This window comes from Schistocerca americana, chromosome 2 (genome assembly GCF_021461395.2).
Source record: "Schistocerca americana isolate TAMUIC-IGC-003095 chromosome 2, iqSchAmer2.1, whole genome shotgun sequence".
Lineage (NCBI taxonomy): Eukaryota > Metazoa > Arthropoda > Insecta > Orthoptera > Acrididae > Schistocerca > Schistocerca americana.
Genome location: NC_060120.1, coordinates 748,446,216 through 748,468,405, shown reverse-complemented (window position 1 = coordinate 748,468,405; position 22,190 = coordinate 748,446,216). Strand labels below are relative to the sequence as shown.

The following is a 22,190-nucleotide window of genomic DNA, read 5'->3' as shown; positions in this document are numbered from 1 at the left end:
TTCCCACTAACACCAACCTGTCAGAACTCCGGAGATGGGAACTTGCCCTCCAGTATATCCTCTCTTCTCGTTATCCGCCAGGCCTCAACCTCCGCTAATTTCAAGTTGCCGCCGCTCATACCTCACTTGTCTTTCAACATCTTTGCCTCTGTACTTCCGCCTAGACTGACATCTCTGCCCAAACTCTTTGCGTTTACAAACGTCTGCTTGTGACTGTGTATGTGCGGATGGATATGTGTGCACGCGCGAGCCCGAGTGTATACACGTCCTTTTTCCCCCCCTAAGGTAAGTCCTTCCGCTCCCGGGATTGGAATGGCTCCTTACCCTCTCCCTTAAAACTCACATCCTTTCATCTTTCCCTCTTTCCTGATGAAGCAACCGCCGGTTGCGAAAGCTTGAATTTTGTTTGTCTATCAACGAAAGTGCTGGCAGGTCGATAGACACACAAACAAACACAAACATACACACAAAATTCAAGCTTTCGCAACCAACGGTTGCTCCATCAGGAAAGAGGGAAGGAGAGGGAGAGACTAAAGGATGTGGGTTTTAAGGGAGAGGGTAAGGAGTCATTCCAATCCCGGGAGCGGAAAGACTTACCTTAGGGGGAAAAAAGGACAGGTATACACTCGCACACACACCCATATCCAACCGCACATACATAGACACAAGCAGACATTTTGCTACTGTTTTTGTCTGCATATATAAACACACACACACACACACACACACACACACACACACACACACACACACCTGTCGACTTCAATTTTTCTTTTGTTATAGGTACCAACGAATGAGGGTGCTCTATTTTCACGATCTCTAAGAAAAGGTAAAGATAACTACATTATATATGTACAAGGGTATTTCTGGCATTTGTTCAATTGAAAAAGTATATGTAAATTTTGTCAAATCCTTGTCATAAGTTTTTTTTTAAACAATACAATTACATACATATTGTGAAATAATATTGTAACCTCTGAATTAATGTGTCAAGTAATACAGCAAACTATAATGTTAAGAAACCCTTTAATGTACTGATTTTTAACACACTAAGTTTTAATCAGAACATGTTTTAGTTTACAACAATTCTTATCCATTACAAATGTTATTTCTATGGACAGTGTCTTGAAAGGAGGATATAAGATGATCAACAACAAAAGCAAAACAAGTATAATGGAATGTAGTCTAATCAAATCAGGTGATGCCGAGGGAATTAAATTATGAAATGAGACAAAGTAGTAAAGGAGTTGTTCTATTTGACAAGCAAAATAACATGATGGTCGAAGTAGAGAGGATATGAAATGTAGACTGGATATGGCAAGAAAAGCGTTTCTGAAGAAGAGAAATTTGTTAACATCGAGTATAGACTTAGGTATCAGGAAGGCTTTTCTAAAATTATTTGTATGGAGTGTAGCCACATATGGAAGTGAAACATGGATGATAAATAGTTTAGACAATAAGAGAATACAAGCTTTTGAAATGTGGCGCTACAGAAGAATGCTGAGGATTAGATGGGTAGATCACGGAACTAATGAGGAGGTACTGAAGAGAATTGCGGAGAAGAGGAATTCGTGGCACAACTTTACTAGAAGGGATCAGTTGGTAGTACATGTTCTGAGGTATCAAGGGATCACCAGCTTAGTATTGGAGGGCAGCGTGGAGTGCAAAAATCTTAGAGGGACACCAAGAAATGAATACACTAAGCAGATTTAGAAGGATGTAGGTTGCAGTGATTACATAGAGATGAAGCAGCTTGCACAGGATAGAGTAGCACGGAGGGCTGCATCATACCAGTCTCTGGACTGAAGACCACAACAACAACAAACACTAATTTCAGGGGGGTGGAACATGAATTTTTGTTTGTTGGACTCCTGTCGAAATTTCATGGCACACTGAAGATACCACACCCACAATAGCCAAAAAATTGCCATGGAGACAGAAATGGCAACAAATCTCTTGAGAACAGCAACTGCAAGTTTAACTTTAGTGTGTGGTGATTATGTCATATCTTAATGATCTTCCTCACACACTGACCGTAATGCTTTATCATTCTGTTCTGTGCTCATAAGCAGAACTGGCAACTAGTTTTTTATCAACACAGATGTTGTATGCCTATGTCCATTCTTCCGTACTGACATCATCAGGTCACCAAGCTTGTACAAGAGCAGCGTCGGAATTCAAAGTTGTACTTACATTATGAGTAAGTTCATATATTGGATCATCGGTTTCCTTTTCAGTTTTTGCAGTGTTATCAGTTACTGTCCAGATCGTCTTTAAACAATTAGTTATAGTGTCCCAAACAGCAGATATGATGCAGATAGCTTACAGTACATTACACACTGGAAACATTTCGTTTAGCATGATGGCAATGAATGGCATCCTAACAAGTCAGCACTTGTAATTACACGTCACTGAGGCAATTATTCCTTGATCCATGGCTGTATTAGCCAGTAAGAAGACAGCTTCTATGTCCGGCAGTTACAGGTCACTGAATTGATGTGCCATGCACTGATCCAAAAGTTAGCAAAATACTTTCTTCCTCGCAGTCGTTTGTTGAACCTTCAAGAGCCACCTATGGAAGAGAGATTTAGTCATCCAAGCGTCGTCGTTATTCTCGTAGTGGTATAGCAGATTGAACAGGTTGACATTTTTAAAGTAAGGTGGAGTATTGAATTTTGCAATCACTAATGGTTTGAACTTCTCAGAACCATCTGAATTACAATACAGGATCACCATCAGTCTCTCCTTGCTGGTTTTCCTCCATGACATTTTTCGCCCTTGACATACAGCATTTTTCAGGCATCAAGTTATAAATAACACTGACTTCCTCCATATTAAAAACATCTCTTGGGTGATACAAATGAGAGAGCTTGGACTGAAATTCCTGTGCTACCTCATTTACTCTCTAAGCCTTTAGACAGACACCGAGAGCACATATTTTATGCCTCTACTGGAAATGCCTTAGAAAAAACAAATCCAGAAATTCCCTTTTTATGTGCGATTTGGCAGATAACAATCTGCTGTAAGCATATGTGTTGGAATCATTCAAACAGCAACCTTTCACTTCTTTATGTTCAGGTGGCTTCATGTACTTGCCATTTCAGTTAAATGAACAGCTTGACAGAACTGCCTGTATTGCTCTGTCTTTAACTAATTATTGATGAGAGAGTAAACTTTGGGATCTGAAATTTTTCTGAACTTGTGTTTTAGTCTTCTCTCCAATGTCAACCACACATTGACTTGTCTGTTGCCGTTTTAGAAGCAGAGCATAATGAGCTCATTTCAGCAGAATACTGCGAGTGATGGAGCAATAGGAAACAGAAAACATTCACTATTTACAAACAGAGACCCAGAGTACTCTGGATTATTGTGTGCCGCAGCTGCGTGCAGTCTGCTGACAAACTCCTCCCTTCCACTGCCTTTACGATTTACTCTGTTAAACATGTCAGCAGCAAGCAAGGGATTGGACCAGTGTTGGAAAATTACAGTAGAGTACATTATTGAGAAAAACTATGTGAAATGTACAACAGAAAATATCACAGTGCACAGCACTACATATTTAGATTCTTATTCGGTGAAGATGAAGAATAAGACAGGGAATATGTATGGCGGGGACTAAATTTTGGTTCGTAGTACAAATTATCTGAAATTCAGTTTCAGCAGCAGATTTTTTGATGTAATTTGGCAGGGATCAAACAGTACAGGTTAACAGTGTTTAGGAGTAATAAGGGTCTATTGTATTCCTTCTACAATATTAAGGGTAAGAAACACGGAAAGAAAAATCACAATTACCAAACTCTAAACCAATTTTAAGGCTGTTCCACACAAGATGTTATCTTCAAATCATCTATCATTTTCATTCTGTTAGGAATATATCACATAAACTTGCAGAACTGACAGTGATTTTCCAGTCATGGTAAACAACATTATGGAACATTTTTTTCGATTGGTGCTAGAATAGAATTTCACACAGATCTACAGCAACAAGGTACACTTCAAGTTGCTTTGTCGACAGGCAAAAATTACATGATTTGGGGGCAAAGATGGCCCTTCAATAGATTTTGAGAAGTTTAATCCACATGACATTATTTGGGGCTCATGTATGCAGAAACAGAATTAATAGATTTATTCATGAAACTTCCTGGCAAACTGAAGTTGTGTATCAGACTGGGACTTGCAAGACAACCGAAATAAAAAGGTCAAACTTTTTGACTTATTTTTAATAACAACATTACCATCATTTAAAAAATACAATGCTATAAGTAGTAAAATTTGCAATGGACTATAAGATTTTGTCAATTTGTTACACTAGAAGTTATTCATTCTAATATTCCCCATACAACGTAAATGTAACAGAATAAAATAAATGTTACAAGTGAAAGAAAAATCAATCATGCAAAGAAAACAATCAGCTATTGACAAAATAATTATCTATTCACCAAATGGCACGAACACATACATAAAAGACAGTTGTAATTAGCAAGCTTTCTGAACCAGTGGCTCATTCTTCATGCAAAAGGGGAAGGAAGAGATGGATGAAGGAAAAGGACTGAAGAAGTCTAGGAAAAGGGGTAGATTTCAGGAAATTTACCACTCTGGGTCAGCAGCAAGCAAAGGATCGGGCCACTGTTGGGAAAATACGGTACGACGCTCATCCTGTGTGGCAAATCTCCCGACTTTCAGTTCTGAGTGACATTCCCGAAATCTACCCCTTTTCCTAGACTTCTCCAGTCTTTTTCCTTCTACCCCTCCCTCCACCCTCTCCCCCTCTGACTGAAAGCTTGCCTATTAAAACCGTCTTTAATGCGAGTGTTCTGCCACCACTTCGAGAGTAGATTTTTTTATCTATGCAGTTAAATCATGTAAAGAAGGCTTTCTAACAAACTTCAGTGGTACTCCTTTCAACACATTGGATTTTCTGCTGTTTGAAGTAATGTAAGATAAAGGGTACCCGACCAATGAGATAGGCACTTCTTTAGAAGTGGGGATAAAAGTGTAATTCACTCAAATCGAAAAACTGCAAAAGGTAAGTAAGTGGACATTTCATATCTACATCTACATCTACATGACTAATTCACATTTAAGTGCTTGGCAGAGGGTTCATCGAACCACGATCATACTATCTCTCTACCATTCCACTCCCGAACAGCGAGCGGGAAAAACGAACACCTAAACCTTTCTGTTCGAGCTCTGATTTCTCTTATTTTATTTTAATGACCATTCCTACCTATGTAGGTTGGGCTCAACAAAACATTTTCGCATTCGGAAGAGAAAGTTGGTGACTGAAATTTCGTAAATAGATCTCGCCGCGACAAAAAACGTCTTTGCTTTACAGACTTCCATCCCAATTCGCGTATCGTACCTGCCACACTCCCTCCCCTATTATGTGATAATACAAAACGGGCTGCCCTTTTTTTTGCACCCCCTCGATGTCCTCCGTCAGTCCCACCTGGTAAGGATCCCACACCGCGCAGCAATATTCTAACAGAGGATGAACAAGTGTAGTGTAAGCTGTCTCTTTAGTGGACTTGTTGCATCTTCTAAGTGTCCTGCCAATGAAACACAACCTTTGGCTCGCCTTCCCCACAACATTATCTATGTGGTCTTTCCAACTGAAGTTGTTCGTAATTTTAACACCCAGGTACTTAGTTGAATTGACAGCCTTGAGAATTGTACTATTTATCGAGTAATCGAATTCCAACGGATTTCTTTTGAAACTCATGTGGATCACCTCACACTTTTCGTTATTTAGTGTCAACTGCCACCTGCCACACCATACAGCAATCTTTTCTAAATCACTTTGCAACTGATACTGGTCTTCGGATGACCTTACTAGACGGTAAATTGCAGCATCATCTGCGAACAACCTATGAGAACTGCTCAGATTGTCACCCAGGTCATTTACATAGATCAGGAACAGCAGAGGTCCCAGGACACTTCCCTGGGGAACACCTGATATCACTTCAGTTTTACTCGATGATTTGCCGCCTATTACTAACATTGGGTAACATGTATATAGACAAGAAGTAAATTAATATAATGGTGCAAACATGGAAACTTATTAGAAAGCAAAATGAATGAAAAAGGAAACCACAAATAGCTGCTATGATAAGTCACTTTACTCATGCAACCACTTTTAATCATATCATCAGGAATGAAACAATGTATTTCAACATTTGTGCATGATCACAACCAGAAATATATGTTAAACATCCAATTCTCTGAATTGCATTACATTAACATGTCTAACACTAGAGCTGCAAGGCTTGTAGCCTTAGTGTTAAGCACGTTAACACTGTGCAAAGTTTCAGATAGTGTAATTTTTTGGGTAACATGTATGAGGAGCAATTTTTTAAAATGCATAATTATCACAGAAAATGAAATTTTTAGGAGAAGCAAAAGACTTATATCACAAAAAGTAATTTTTTTTTAATTTTACACAAAATACTGAAGTATGGCTGTCAATGAAAATGTGTTTATTGTAAAAATTAATTTCTTGTTTTACTTTCAAGGTATGAAGACTTGTGATGGGCTAAATGCAGTTTGTTGTGTTCTATTGGGCAATATAGTTTTTTATGTAACTGTTTTGGACATAATCCATGTTGATTAGTTTTCAGTAACACAGAACTGGGAAGTCCATTCATGTTTTGAAAATTCACTTCTTGAATTTAATAAACTGCCCTAGCACTGAAGTATAACAAAAACTGAAATTAATTTCATTTCCAATGATAGTGTTCACATTATTTTTCAAAGAGGAGGCTCCTCTTCTAAACAACTGCACTCTGAGCAATAAGTTCATTACATGGAAAACTGATAATCTCGGTGAAGAACTTAAGTACTTCATTTTCTCTCCTTTCTTTCCGAATGTGAGGGTTACTAGTTTTTCGAAATTGTCTTTCTTTTCCTGTTTAATCCTGTTCAGAGATGACACTTTGGATCTATTTGCTACTTTGCTAATGCTGTATTGGTGTTTGCCTAGTGGCAAAAGGCACTTGAAAGGTTCATCAGCAAAGTAGTTCACCTGAGTTTTGATTTTCACATCAATTGTGTAATTTCTTGTAATAAAATATTCCGAAATCAATATCCTTGTTTCAACAGCTTCTGCATAAACTTTCTGGTATGTGTTTGGATTCAATAGTTCTGAAATTTTACTTGGCCAAAACTGTCAGCATGTAAAAAGGAGAGTCCTCGAATTGGAAAGAAAGTAAGTACATCAGTCACATGCACTGAAGACAAAGGTGAAAAATCAATGAAAAATATGCAGGCACACACTATCACTCCCTTCATCTTAGAAGAACAAAGTTTTTACATCTGACTTATGTATTTCTAACAGTAAAAAAACTTTAATACTGATAATGAATACCAACTGGTCATTTAAAATGTTTCAGTTTAGTCTGTCAGTCTTTCATTGTAACCAAAATGGCTCGCTTAAAAATATAATAATAATAATAATAATAATAATAATAATAATAATAATAAAGGTACTCTGCAAGTTTGATTCATTCATATTAAAAGGATAAAATGCTATTTGTAGCACTTGCTACTTTTCAAAGCTCGTTTTGAAGGCTTTAAAATGCATTTTGATGGGATTTGATTACAAGAATGTTTAGAGCATGTAAAAAAAAAAAAAAAAAAGATTTCATATCCAATACAATTCTGTCCACCAGTGGGCATTATGAGTTTGGAGAAGTTGTTCTCCCCATAATGTTTAAACCAAGTTACTCCACGTCGCATTGGGTATTTTTGGACATTGTGATGCTAACCACACAAACTCAGAGATGATGGCTCTCAATATCTGGTACAATTCACCATTTGCAAAAAAAAGAAAAAAAACCTCTGATAAATGCAATGCAGCAATCGGTTGGGCAGGGAGCCTTGTGAAGTGAAGATAATGTAGAATGAAAATCCTGAAAGAGTACAATAAATATTTTTTGTAAAACAAGATATTTGTATTTAACATTAACATCACTACAGAACCTGGTGTAAGGTGAGTTTGCCTTGTGATTATCTTTGGTGGACAGAGGAGTGATAGTTGAGTGCCAGCTGGAATGGGTTGGAGTTTGTATGCCACGTTAGATTTTGGTACAGTTTCCTGATGTAAGAATAGCCCGAGTGCTAAATGAAGAAATAGACAAAGTATAAAAATATGCTGATGAAATTGTCGTCATTTAGGTGGTACATGGTTCCCAAGATTAGTGGCCATGTTTCTGTTACTGTCATCTCATGTTTAACATGGGTGTCGGTACAGGGCCAGTATTAGACAGGTGTAGACATGTATTCTTATCCTGTAAAAATTAACAATTTCAATGTAACAAATAATGTGTTGGAATAACTGCTTGTCAATTGGTATGTTGTGTGTCACAGTACATATCCAGGAAGTATTTACTCCTCCACACAGAAAGAAGCCTTACACTTGTTCTCAGTGCATCGCTATGTTTTAAGGAATATAAACGCAGAAAATTGTGTCACTGGAACAATATGTTTTTGTACTCTTAATTAATTAAAATACTGAGTATATCACAATTAAACTGCACATTAACATGGGATGTTGCTGAAGAACAAGAACTGTTGCAAACGTGTATCATGTACTCAGCGCTCTAATGATCCTGGTTCACCAGCGTGGCAAATGGATAGACTGGAATTCTGAAATTGCCTACTGAAGTAATATAATGATCAGTGTGACTTTCTAATGAACATTCATAGGCTAATGAAGGTACACTCATCGGGATAAGTGTAGTGCACACACAAAACACAAACCACTTGGCCTCAAAACTGTCGTCAAGATTATGAACAGCACTTTGAAATGTTATACACAATTTATAGTCAAGCTGAAACTATAAAGGTCTGAATTATAGGTACAAATTTTGATTCCTAACAGATGGAAATCAATCAAGACCTGTGTTTTCCTCAAGATGTTCTTTCTGTTTTGTTAGAGGATGTCCCTTGGAAAGCCTACCAACACATCCAAATGGATTGTGTTCTAGTGCTTTGTGGGCCTGCTGCGTGATGTTATTTAATGAGTAACAGGAATGGTAGATTGTGAGAGTCCCATTAGCTGCTCTTATTTGAATCCCGGTGATTATTATTATTTTCCTGCTAGGCCACTGGTCTCCCTATTTGAATCTCTTTGGTCACTTTCTGTGGGGCATCCCCAAAGTAGTCTCAGTACAAGACGAACATGCCAAAAACCATGTCAGTTGACAGTACTCCTTCAGACAGCCAGAATTATAACTGGTGCTTGACTATGACAGAATGTATACACACATTTCATTTAACACTATGACACAGGTATTGCTGCAAATGGCAACTTTTTGTAATGCTAACTGTAAATTAACATACTGATTACTGAGAGAGAGAGAGAGAGAGAGAGAGAGAGAGAGAGAGAGAGAGAGAGAGAGAGAAGACTTACCAAATTAAGCAATCTTAATCCTTCTAGCAATTTACAATTTCTATTCTTCAGTCGATGAGCTTCATCAATGACACACAATCTCCAGTTGAATTCCTTAAGTTCCATACAATCTGTTATCACAATTTCAAAAGTTGTAATCAACACATTAAATTTCTGTATTTCCTTGATAGGATTGCCTTTCTCATTTCTATAATACATTTCATATTCCTGAACCATATTTCTGCTTGCAGTCCTGAAACAGAACAAAAGAAATTGAATTTTTTCTTTTAAATTTAAGTTTGCCATCATGATTAATAGGAAAATGTTATAATTTTTTTTTCCAAATTTCTGAATGTTACATACCATTTTTACTAGACATTTAATACTGACCATGCACTTGTGCTCGTAAGAAAAGCAATGTCTAAAATCATCAAGAAATATGACGAACAGCTAAAAGTGCACTAAAATATGCCTATGAAACATTGCAAGAAGATACAACATACACAAAATTTACCAGAAAACAAAACCCTGACTGTGTGTTGCATTTAGATGCCTGTAATGTGACTCCACCAGTGGAAAATAGTGTGTATGACACTGTGTGGCAATCTAGCATGTGCAACAGCTTCTTATACTGTGGATCAGAGATGATAAACACCATTTGGCAGTCAGCAATGACCAATAATGGTGGTGTTAAGACTATAACCCTCCAGTCTAGTGTGTTCCACACTTGTACAGTCAGTTTTAAGGCTAGAGAGTCAGTTGACAACTCCATATGCATGACACCATCATGTTGTAGGTTGTCTTGCACCAGGTCAAGCATGGCTATCCACTGGATGGAACCCTATCCATCACATGGAATCTAAGTCGACATGCATCATGAAAAATGTACACGCCATTTCAGGGTGACATCTTCATAGAATGCAAGGCATAGTACACCAATAGAGTGATGTATGGTGTTCCCCTGGATGTGAATCCTGAACCCTGACACTCGATCCGAATCCATAATATTTGCAGGGTAGTTACAACTCCAAGCTGTATTCCACATGAACATGTAGCAATAATTAGTCCCCAGACTTAACTGGAACTCATCCATGAACAAGACACTACCCGTTATTCCCAAGCCTAATCATGGTAGGTGACACAATATCTATCACTAGGGACCTGTAACTTAGCACCTACTTTTGTTAAAATTCACATCATCTTTTAATTATTAGATATACAAATTTAAAAGTTGTTGAGCCACATGTGTGAAGACAAAGCCTTACTGCACTGAAACTGACTGCTAAAAGAAGCCATGATTTGGGAGCTTCTTGAGTGGAATGGTTACTTTTGCAAAAACTTGAAAGCTTATTTTTCTAAAATTGCCTTTTCTTGTTTTCTGCTTCTAGTTCTATTTAAGGTTAGAAGAAGAAGAAGAAGAAGAAGATAATTATGCCGACAATTAGCGGCGTTTACCTGCCGATGATAAGAATGCTGCTCTGATTTAAGGTGTTTCTCGACATTTTTCTTTTCCCACCCAGTTTGACAACTGGCAGAACCTTTTGTGGCCATTCACAGCAATCCTGCCCAAACCTGACGACACTATGGACAGACCCACCAAAATTCTTAATTTCTTTGCGTGTTTTTGGGTACTTGCATTGTTTAATTCATAAATTTCGGGCGTATTATAGTATTTGAGAGTTGTAGCGTCGCGTTTTAGTACCTGAATAGTGTAAAATCACGTAGTCTCCTTCCGCCGCCTAGCAGTGTGTCAGCAGTGCGCAAGTAGCAGCATTACTGCATTTACTAGGATATCTTGTATTTTAATAACTGTTTAAATTTTGTGTCAAATTGTTTGTGCTCTCTGTAGATTAGTTCAGATGTGCTTTGCACAACAGTTTTTAGAATGGATAGGGACTGCAACTGCTGTGTTCGGATGCGGGCTGAGTTGAAGTTCCTTCGCTCCCAGCTTCAGGCAGTGTTGGCTTCGGTCACACAGCTTGAGGCTGTTGCCAATGGGCATCACTGTGGGGGTATGGATGGGGGTTTGTCGGGGATGGCCAGCTTGTCCCACGCATCCCCCAATCGGACTACGGCTGTGGCTGCCTGGGATACTGCCCACATTGAGGCTGACCCCTCGCCTATGGTAGAGTGGGAGGTCGTCTCGAGGTGTGGCAGGGGGTGAAAGACATTTCGGAGGGCTGAACGGAAGGCCTTTCCAGTTTGTCTGACGAACCGGTTTTAGGCTCTGTCTCCGGCTACACGTAGCAGGCGGCTACACAGGTAGTGGGTGGCGTAGACTGGGTGGTTTTTTTAGGTTAGATGGCCTCGGGCAAGTACAGAAAGGGCAACAGCCTCAAAGGGTGTGGGGAAAGTCGGGACATGGGGGGACCAAGCAGCAAACGGTATTGTAATTGTAAACTGTCAAAGCTACATTGGTAAAGAACCGGAACGTCAAGCGCTGATAGAAAGCACCGAAGTTGAAATAGTTACCATATTTAATCGAATCTAAGCCGCACTCGAATCTAAGCCGCACCTGAAAAATGAGACTGGAATTCAAGGAAAAATAATTTCCACGAATCTAAGCCGCACCTGAAATTTGAGACTTGAAATTCAAGGGAAGAGAAAAGTTTTAGGCCGCATCTCCAAATCGAAACAAAGTTGGTCCATTGTAATATGAGACACAATTTAGGTAGAATGAATGACAATACAGCTATAGTAGTTTGGTTCGAGTCGTAAGCTTAGCAGTTAAGGTTTACCAGGTAGCCACTGCTATGCGTCAGGCGCTCCGTCTGTATTTACACGGGTACCCGTCCTTTTTCACGTGCTTTGTCTGGTTTCAATTGATGTCTTATTTTTCTTTGATCTGATAAGCGATTGCTGTACTGTGTCATGCATCGTTTGTCGCATTCTGATAGTGCGTGTTTACGGCCTGTCACCGCTCGCGGCATGGCTTGCTTTTGTGCGCGCTACCGCGGCTTACAAAAAAAAGAGAGAAATCGTCTCATTAGCGAAACAATGGCAAGAGACTGCTATTTGTTGTTACTTACACTGCTGCTTTCTTTGATAATGATCAACAATAACCAAATGATAAACTGCGTGTGATGGATGATGTTCTGAATGAGAGTTTTGCGAAAAATTTTCTCCGTTTGAAAATCTTTGCAGGTGCCTCTTTAGTACATTACATTCTGCACAGAAATTAGAGTCATCTTTGATTTAAAAATCTAGTCAATTGCCGTGCTTCATTTCTGACTGTATCAGTATTAGGCGTAAGAATAATAAGAATATAAACATGAAATGATATGTTTGCTGTTGTCTCACTCTAGTTTCGTAGTTTATTAGGCAGACAGGATTTAAATGAGATAGCAGCAAACACGAAACAATACATGGCAAAATGTTTATATTTGTATTATTCTTATGGTGAAGAGAATACTGCATGTGATTCACAATTCATGAAAGTTCCTATTAGCAACCATCTCTTCTCACAGATAGGAAAAAATTCAGAACGTAAAGTTGGTCATATTGACAAACATCCCAAACAGTCTTGCCAGTCGGATTTTCGTAGTACATTGAAATGCTGCTACATTCAAAGATGAACAATACGGAATTTGTATTTACTTCTTTGGATAATGTACCAAAATGCAGTGGTCGAAACTCGGGGCAGAGGAAAAAAAGCTCGTCTTCCACCTTTTTATTTTTTTAATTTATTTATTGACGCAGAGCTTTTGATGCCAGTATTTATCTTACCTGTGAATTATTATGGGTGGAGATTACACTCAACAACCGAGCTAGGTTAATAATTGGCTCCTTGTACTGACCTCCCGACTCAGCAGCAATAGTGGCAGAATGTTTAGGGCGGGTGGTAGAGACAGAGCATCGAGTGACTTTATACTGAATGCACTATCCGAAAATTACCTCGAGCAATTAAACAGAGAACCGACTCGTGGAGATAACATCTCGGACCTACTGATAACGAACAGACCTGAACTTTTCGACTCTGTAAGCGCAGAACAGGGAATCAGTGATCATAAGGCCGTTGCAGCATCCCTGAATATGGAAGTATATAGGAATATAAAAAAAAGGGAGGAAGGTTTACCTGTTTAGCAAGAGTAATAGAAGGCATATTTCAGACTACCTAACAGATCAAAATGAAAATTTCTGTTCCGACACTGACAATGTTCAGTGTTTATGGAAAAAGTTCAAAGCAATCATAAATTGAATTTAGACAGGTACGTGCCGAGTAAAACTGTGAGGGACGGGAAAAACCCACCGTGGTTCAACAACAAAGTTAGGAAACTACTGCGAAAGCAAAGAGAGCTTCACTGCAAGTTTAAATGCAGCCAAAACCTCTCAGACAAACAGAAGCTAAATGATGTCAAAGTTAGCATAAGGAGGGCTATGCATGAAGTGTTCAGTGAAGTCGAAAGTAAAATTCTATGTACCGACTTGACAGAAAATCCTAGGAAGTTCTGGTCTTACGTTAAATCAGTAAGTGGCTCGAAACAGCATATCCAGACACTCCGGGATGATGATGGAATTGAAACAGAGGATGACAAGCGTAAGCTGAAATACCAAACACCTTTTTCCAAAGCTGTTTCACAAAGGAAGACCGCACTGCAGTTCCTTCTCTAAATCCTCGCAAGAATGAAAAAATGGCTGACATCGAAATAAGTGTCCAAGGAATAGAAAAGCAACTGGAATCACTCAACAGAGGAAAGTCCACTGGACCTGACGGAATACCAATTCGATTCTACACAGAGTACGCGAAAGAACTTGCCCCCTTCTAACAGCTGTGTACCGCAAGTCTCTAGAGGAATAGAAGATTCCAAATGATTGGAAAAGAGCACAGGTAGTCCCAGTCTTCAAGAAGGGTCGTTGAGCAGATGCGCAAAACTATAGACCTGTATCTCTCACGTCGATCTGTTGTAGAATTTTAGAACATGCCTTTTGCTCGTGATCAAGTCGTTTCTGGAAACCCAGAATCTACTCTGTAGGAATCAACATGGATTCCAGAAACAGTGATCATGTGAGACCCAACTTGCTTTATTTGTTCATGAGACCCAGACAATATTAGATACAGGCTCCCAGGTAGGTGCTATTTTTCTTGACTTCCGGAAGGCATTCTATACAGTTCCGCACTGTCGCCTGATAAAGTAAGAGCCTACGGAATATCAGACCAGCTGTGTGGCTGGATTGAAGAGTTTTTAGCAAACAGAACACAGCATGTTGTTCTCAGTGGAGAGACGTCTACAGACGTTAAAGTAACCTCTGGCGTGCCACAGGGGAGTGTTATGGGACCATTGCTTTTCACAATATATATAAATGACCTAGTAGATAGTGTCGGAAGTTCCATGCGGCTTTTCGCGGATGATGCTGTAGTATACAGAGAATTTGCAGCATTAGAAAATTGTAGCGAAATGCAGGAAGATCTGCAGCGGATAGGCACTTGGTGCAGGGAGTGGCAACTGACCCTTAACATAGACAAATGTAATGTATTGCGAATACATAGAAAGAAGGATCCTTTATTGTATGATTATATGATAGCGGAACAAACACTGGTAGCAGTTATTTCTGTAAAATATTTGGGAGTATGCATGCGGAACGATTTGAAGTGGAATGATCATATAAAATTAACTGTTGGTAAGGCGGGTACCAGGTTGAGATTCATTGGGAGAGTCCTTAGAAAATGTAGTCCAACAACAAAGGAGGTGGCTTACAAAACACTCGTTCGACCTATAGTTGAGTAATGCTCATCAGTGTGGAATCCGTAACCAGTCAGGTTGACAAGAGGAGATAGAGAAGATCCAAAGAAGAGTGGTGCGTTTCGTCACAGGGTTATTTGGTAAGCGTGATAGCATTACGGAGATGTTTAGCAAACTCAAGTGGCAGACTCTGCAAGAGAGGCGCTCTGCATCGCGGTGTAGCTTGCTGTCCAGGTTTCGAGAGGGTGGGTTTCTGGACGAGGTATCGAATATATTGCTTTTCCCTACTTATGCCTCCCGAGGAGATCTCGAATGTAAAATTAGAGAGATTCGAGCATGCACGGAGGCTTTCCGGTAGTTGTTCCTCCCGCGAACCATAAGCGACTGGTAACGGAAAGGGAGGTAATGACAGTGGCACGTAAAGTGCCCTCCGGCACACACCATTGGGTGGCTTGCGGAGTATAAATGTAGATGTAGATGGCAAAGCACAATACAAAGCATTCAGTAACTGCTACCGTGCAGCTGCTTTTGTAGTTTGGCAGAACTGTTAACAAGATAACTCATGCCTGACCTTTATCGGTATCTGACGCAAACAGGTTTAAAGTGTGCACATTCACTGTATTTACCTGGGGCTCCGAAAACTGGATTTTGCAAACTGATTTCCCGAATTCCACTTCTGGTCAGTAAAGTAAACACTCTGATATCGATTCTTGAAATGCAGTTCTATTTACCAGATTTGCATAATCAATTTTCCTTCTCAAGGTCACGCACAACCATCATGAGACATGCCTGAAGCTAAAATTTTCTGCCAATTTGGATTGAGCGACTTTTTGTGCACTGAAGAAGAAGAAGAAGAAGAAGAAGAAGAAGAATAGGGAAAAACAGTTTCTGAAATTTGGTTTTTGTCTACCGAAAGTTGTGTAACAAGTAAGCATAGTAGCCCAGTCACCCAAGAGTTGAATACGGAAAGAAATTATGAAGTCACAAATTTTTGTACTGTGGTAAGAGGAAGTGTCACAAATAACTTAGTGAAACTCCCCACAATTGCGTCTTAAGAATGGGAAAGGGGAGGTAGCATTCCTATGTTTTTCTTGAACAACTCTAAAACTGTGGCTTTTAGGACAAATGTTTTCCAGTACAATTTTAGTACTAAAGTTTGTGGCCCAGGGGATGACAAAATTGCAGATTATTAAAAATAGTGTTTTAATGATGCAAAATTAATGTTTATTCTTAAATGAAATAGTTTAAGAATAAATATTGAATGTGTGTACCATGTAAGTGCAGCAGAGCTGTGTTAAGTGATAAATTGTGTTCTGGGGTGTAACAATGAGGAGAGGGAAGGAGAGATGGAGGTGGAGGGTAGAAGCATAAGGAAAGGTAGATTGCCAGATTGTGGTCCTGCATTTCCCTCCTTCAAATGTCTGCAAAGTGAACAGCGAGCAGGTGATCCCCCATTGTACCTTCTTCATTATATCACAAGAAGCAACTGAAGGGCATTTCACAAAGTTGTACAGACTCTTCGTAGTGTGCCTTACGAATCACTGGTGACCTGGTCCACAGACATGCCTGGCGTTGAGAGGGTGATACTTCCTACGAAGTCCATTAACAGTACACGGAATACAAATACGAGTTGCAATAATACTAACACAAAAAACGCTTATATACTTTTATGGAAATACCTGCACATTCTTTTACAAAGTTTGAGGGGAAATTGATTCTCAACCATTCTCTATAGCAGTTGTAACGTTCTTCCTGGATTGACACACATGCTTGGAATGACATGGGGTTTTATTAGAACCAAAAAATTCAAATGTTCCAAAAATGTCCGACAGATGGCGCTTCATCTGATCAGAATAGCAATAATTAGCATAACAAAGTAAGACAAAGCAAAGATGATGATCTTTACAGGAAATGCTCAATATGTCCACCACCAGTCCTCAACAATAGCTGAAGTCGAGGAATAATGCTGTGAACAGCACTGTAAAGCATGTTGGGAGTTATGGTGAGGCATTGGTGTCAGATGTTGTCTTTCAGCATCCCTAGAGATGTCGGTCAATCACGATACACTTGCGACTTCTGGTAACCCCAAAGCCAATAATCACATGTACTGAAGTCTGGGGACCCGGGAGGCCAAGCATGACAAAAGTGGTGGCTGAGCACACAATCACCACCAAACAACGGGCGCAAGAGATCTTTCACATGTCCAGCAATACTTTGTTTTATTTTTGGTTCTAGTAAAATCCCAAAAAGTATCCAGTCACAAGTGGGGCACTTTTGGGGTTCTTCTGTGGGAGGTTCTGGGTTTGAGGGGATGAGGAAGTGGCTCTGGTTATTTGCTTCTGTACCAGGTCGGGAGGGTAGTTGTGGGATGTGAAAGCTGTTTCCAGGTGGTTGGTGTAATGGTTCAGGGATTCAGGACTGGAGCAGGATACTTTCCGGGACTGGATCGGACTCTGAATGTGGCTCTCCAGCAGGGATACGACTTCCTCAAATCCTGCCCTGAAATGAGATCCATCCTTCATTAAATCCTCCCCACTCCACCAAGAGCGTCTTTCCTCCGTCCACCTAACCTTCATAACCTCTTGGTTCATCCCTATGAAATCCCCAAACCACCTTCCCTTACCCTTGTAACCGTCCCCGGTGTAAAACCTGTCCCATGCACCCTCCCACCACCACCTACTCCAGTCCTGTAACCCGGTAGGTGTACACGATCAAAGGCAGAGCCACGTGTGAAAGCACCCACGTGATCTACCAACTGACCTGCCTACACTGTGACGCATTCTATGTGGGAATGACCAGCAACAAACTGTCCATTCGCATGAATGGACACAGGCAGACAGTGTTTGTTGGTAATGAGGATCACCCTAAAACATGCCTTGGTGCACGGCCAGCACATCTTGGCACAGTGTTACACCGTCCGGGTTATCTGGATACTTCCCACTAACCCCAACCTATCAGAACTCCAGAGATGGAAACTTGCCCTTCAATATATCCTCTCTTCCCGTTATCGACCAGGCCTCAACCTCCACTAATTTCAAGTTGCCGCCGCTCTTACCTCACCTGTTATTCAACAACATCTTTGCCTCTGCATTTCCGCCTTAACTGACATCTCTGCTCAAACTCTTTGCCTTTACATATGTCTGCTTGTGTCTGTATATGTGCGGATGGATATGTGTGCGAGTCCAAAAGCGCTGGCATGTTGATAGACACACAAACATACACACAAAATTCAAGCTTTCGTAACCAATGGTTGCTTCATCAGGAAAGACGAAAGGATGTGGGTTTTAAGGGAGAGGGTAAGGAGTCATTCCAATCCCGGGAGCGGAAAGACTTACCTTAAGGGGGAAAAGGGACAGGTATACACTCGCGCACATACACACATCCATCCTCACATACACAAGCAGATATATATATATATAACCACACACACTTCCTCTCCAGGGGACACCAGGACACCACCTTGACGAAGCATTGTCCATGCGGGTGGAGAGGCTTGCATATCTGCATGAAGTTGAGGGCAATGCCGAAGGTAGAGGACCTACTGCAAGAAAGGCCTCAGCCGATGGATCAGATGTGTCCCACAATGTCCCATCTTCCTTATCCACTTCTAGTCCTACCCACTTCACTTACCCAGCCTACGGTGTGATGCGATCCGTGTCGAGGGGTGCATGGCACATGGGAAGATGTGTCAGAAATGGAGCCTCAGGGCTACCAGGCGACCTACCTGAATAAGTTGCCTTACACCGCAGAGGGTATTCGTGGTGGGCCTTGTAGAGCCCCAAATCTCGTGGGACCAATATGGACTCTACTAAAGAAAACAAAAAAAAAAAAAAAAAAAAAAAAAAAACTGAGGGGCAAATTGAGACCTACGATACCCAAACATTGAGGTCAGAAGCGATGGAAGACATTCCCACAACTAAATCAGGGTCTAGACCTGCGCCAGAAGTGTGAACTGTAACCGAGAAGCTTCACCAGATTAAGATCGAAGGCTTGTCTGGGGCCCAGAGGAGGCAACTACTCATGGTACAGAGGAAAAAGGAGGGGAAAGAATGGCTTCCTAAAGACAAGTGGAGGGAATTAAAGGGACTTGAACCTAAGACCACCAGGAAGAAACTGTCTCAGGTTGAAGGGGATACACAGACCTCCACTACATCAAAGACAGATAGCAAGTGGATAAGGGAGGAATCAAAGACTCCCTCCTCCCTGGATAAGTGAGTCCAGAAAAAACTGAGACAAGAAATAGGGAAACAGACCAATAGTACTGCAGTCTCGGTTTTTAGGATGGCAGTTATCCAGGAAGGTGGCCATCACCTCGCAGAAGGAGAAATTGGTACAAATGGTCCTCTTTGAAAATATTTGGGGGGGATGCTGCCCCAGGACCCAACATCAGGAGGGTCTACCTCGATTGTGGTGCCCTCATATTTGCCTATGAGGGGGTGCACACAGTGAGTTGCTCACGGGCAAGGTGCCCATAATATCCCCATGGGAAGATGCGAAGCTGTTCGTTAAGACGGCTGCGGTGCTTCTTAAGACTGCAAAGATGGGTACTAAGGATTCTTAATGAAGTCTCTCCGAACATTCTGTTCGGGAAAATAGGGGCCCAGAACCCAAAAGTCTCAACAGAAGACTAGAGATTGATCAACCAGAAGGTTGCACTGGAAGGATGAACCCTGGTGGTGGAAGTCGAAGAGAAGTCTCTGAAGGTGATGCAGGAGCAGGACCTGAAATTGTTTTTAGGGTTCTCGCAGGTCACCGTCAGGGTTCTCAAAGACTTTAAAGATGGCAGCAAGACGAGACTGGAGGTGCCCCAGATTAATCTGCAGCACTGTAAAGGGGCCTCTGCTGCCCTGAGTTGCTGTCTTGGGAGGCAGGAAGTGGACGTGGCCCTGATACAAGAACCCTATTTATATAGAGGAGGTGTAGCGGGCCTCGGTGACAATGGAGGTAAGCTGATATGTGCTACACATCTAAGAAACTTCAAAACGTTCATCTATTTAAGAAATGGAATTTATTTCATGCCGATGATGGATTTCTGCTCCAGGGACTTACTGGCCATTAAAATGCAGCAATAGGAGGAAGGTATCACGAGGGAAATTGTTTTGGCCAAGGCATACCTACCTTATGAAGACAGCTCTTCTCCTCCCTTGGTGGCGAGGAGACTGGTAGAGACTTACCATCGGCAAGGTGCCCAACTGCTGGTGGGATGCGACGCCAATGCCCACGACCTAATGTGGGGCAGCAAGAACACCAACAGTAAAGGTGAGTACCTTCTTGAATTTATTTTAGCTAACAACTCAGAGGTCCTGAATAGGGGCAATGAACCTACATTCAGGAATAGCAGAAGGGAAGGAGTAATTGACGTAACTTTTGGTTCCATGATGATAGGCAGCTATGTCAAACAATGGCATGTGGTGATGGAGCCATCACCATCAGACCACATGTACATTAAATTCAAGGTTGAAATGGGAATCAGATAGACCATGACCTATAGGAATTCCAGGAAAACAGACTGGGAGACATATAGGAGGGACCTTGATTTAGGCTTATTGGAAATTAAAACCTCGATAAGGAAACCAGTAGAATTTGAGGAAGTAGCAGAGGCCATAATGGCCTCATATCAGGACAACTGCACAATTACCAAGAACTGCACAAATAGGAGTGTGCCTTGATGGAATAACAATTTGGAAATGCAAAGAAAACAGTTAGGGAGACTGTATAATATAGCGAGACGTAAAGGACAATGGGCTAAATATCCTGAAGCCCTTGTCAACTACAATCTTGCAATCACACAAGCAAAGAAGGCATCCTGGAAGACATTCTGTGAGGAAGTGGAGAGCATGGCTGCGCAAGACAGACTTCACAAGATTCTCACTAGAGTACCAACCAATCCAGGAGGTATGTTGAGGAACGAGGATGGGGAATATACAAAGACGGCACATGAGACGCTGGAACTGCTCGCCAAAACTCACTTTCCTCAATACGCTCTGCCGGACAACACAGACCAGAATGTGATCCTGGAGAGAGACTCGAAGAGAGGACTGGGAATCGGCCAAGGAGTGTGTGAACTTTAATAAAATCCATTGGACGGTGGGAACATTCCAACTGTTAAAGTCACCTGGCCCAGATGGAATTTTTCCAGCTCTCCTCCAACAGGCAGGAGAGAAGCTCATAAGAGTCCTATGCAGGCTATTCAGGGTAAGCCTAGCAGTAGGAAATGCTTGGAGGACAGTGAAGGTTGTCTTCATTCCAAAGCTAGGGAGAATTGATCATACCAAGGCCAAGGATATGAGAACAATCAGTTTGTCCTTCTCCATTCTCAAAACATTGGAAAAACTGGTTAATGTATATGTTGGGGAGAGGCAGCTCTACATTCAAACCAACAAGCAACCAGGTAAATCATGTGAGACAGCTCTTCACCAACTCGTTGGGAAGGTGGAGAAAGCACTCCACTTCCAAGAAATAGCCCTCTCCATCTTCCTGGATATTGAGGGGGGCCTTCAGTAACATGACCTTAAATTCCATGGTAAGGGCAGATGACCTGGGGACCACTATATGCAGTTAGACCAGGGGCATGCTTAGTGGAAGGAAGGTAGAGGCTACCACAGTGAATGAAGAGGTGGTAATTAACACCACTAGAGGCAGCCCACAAGGAGGAGTTTTGGCCCCTCTATTGCGGAATCTAAAGCTGAACGAACTCGTTGAGGAATTAAATTCCAGGCAAGCTTCTGCCAAGGATATGCAGATGACCTTGTCATAATAATACTTGGCCAGTTTACCGACACAGTTAGAAATATGAAACAAGGAGGATTGGACATTGTGCAAAATTGGAGCATTGAACAGGATCTGAGGGTTAATCCTAAGAAGACTGTAGGAGTGCCAGTTACAAAGAGACATATTCAACACTCAAGATGGAACCTAAAGCTCTTCGGTGGAACTCTTCCTATGAAGGAGATAGTGGAATACCTAGGGGTAACCTTAGACAAGAAGCTAACGAGGACCCCTCACATTAAGAGCATCTGCTCCAAGGCAGAAAGTACTCTAGTGAGTACTAGAAGGTCTTGTGGCAAAAACTGGGGCCTAAGCCCCAGGGGTATGCACTGGATATACACCACAGTGTTAGA

General features: G+C 41.1%; 1 protein-coding gene across 1 annotated transcript in view; it reads right to left on the bottom strand.

The window, feature by feature from the left end:
* Positions 1-22,190, bottom strand: part of LOC124594923 (chromodomain-helicase-DNA-binding protein 7) — a 310,905-nt gene that overhangs the window by 173,885 nt on the left and 114,830 nt on the right. Inside the window, exon 14 of the mRNA XM_047133415.1 lies at positions 9,410-9,641. Within this exon, the coding sequence (XP_046989371.1) occupies positions 9,410-9,641 (232 nt within the window). The remainder of the gene's footprint in view (positions 1-9,409; positions 9,642-22,190) is intronic.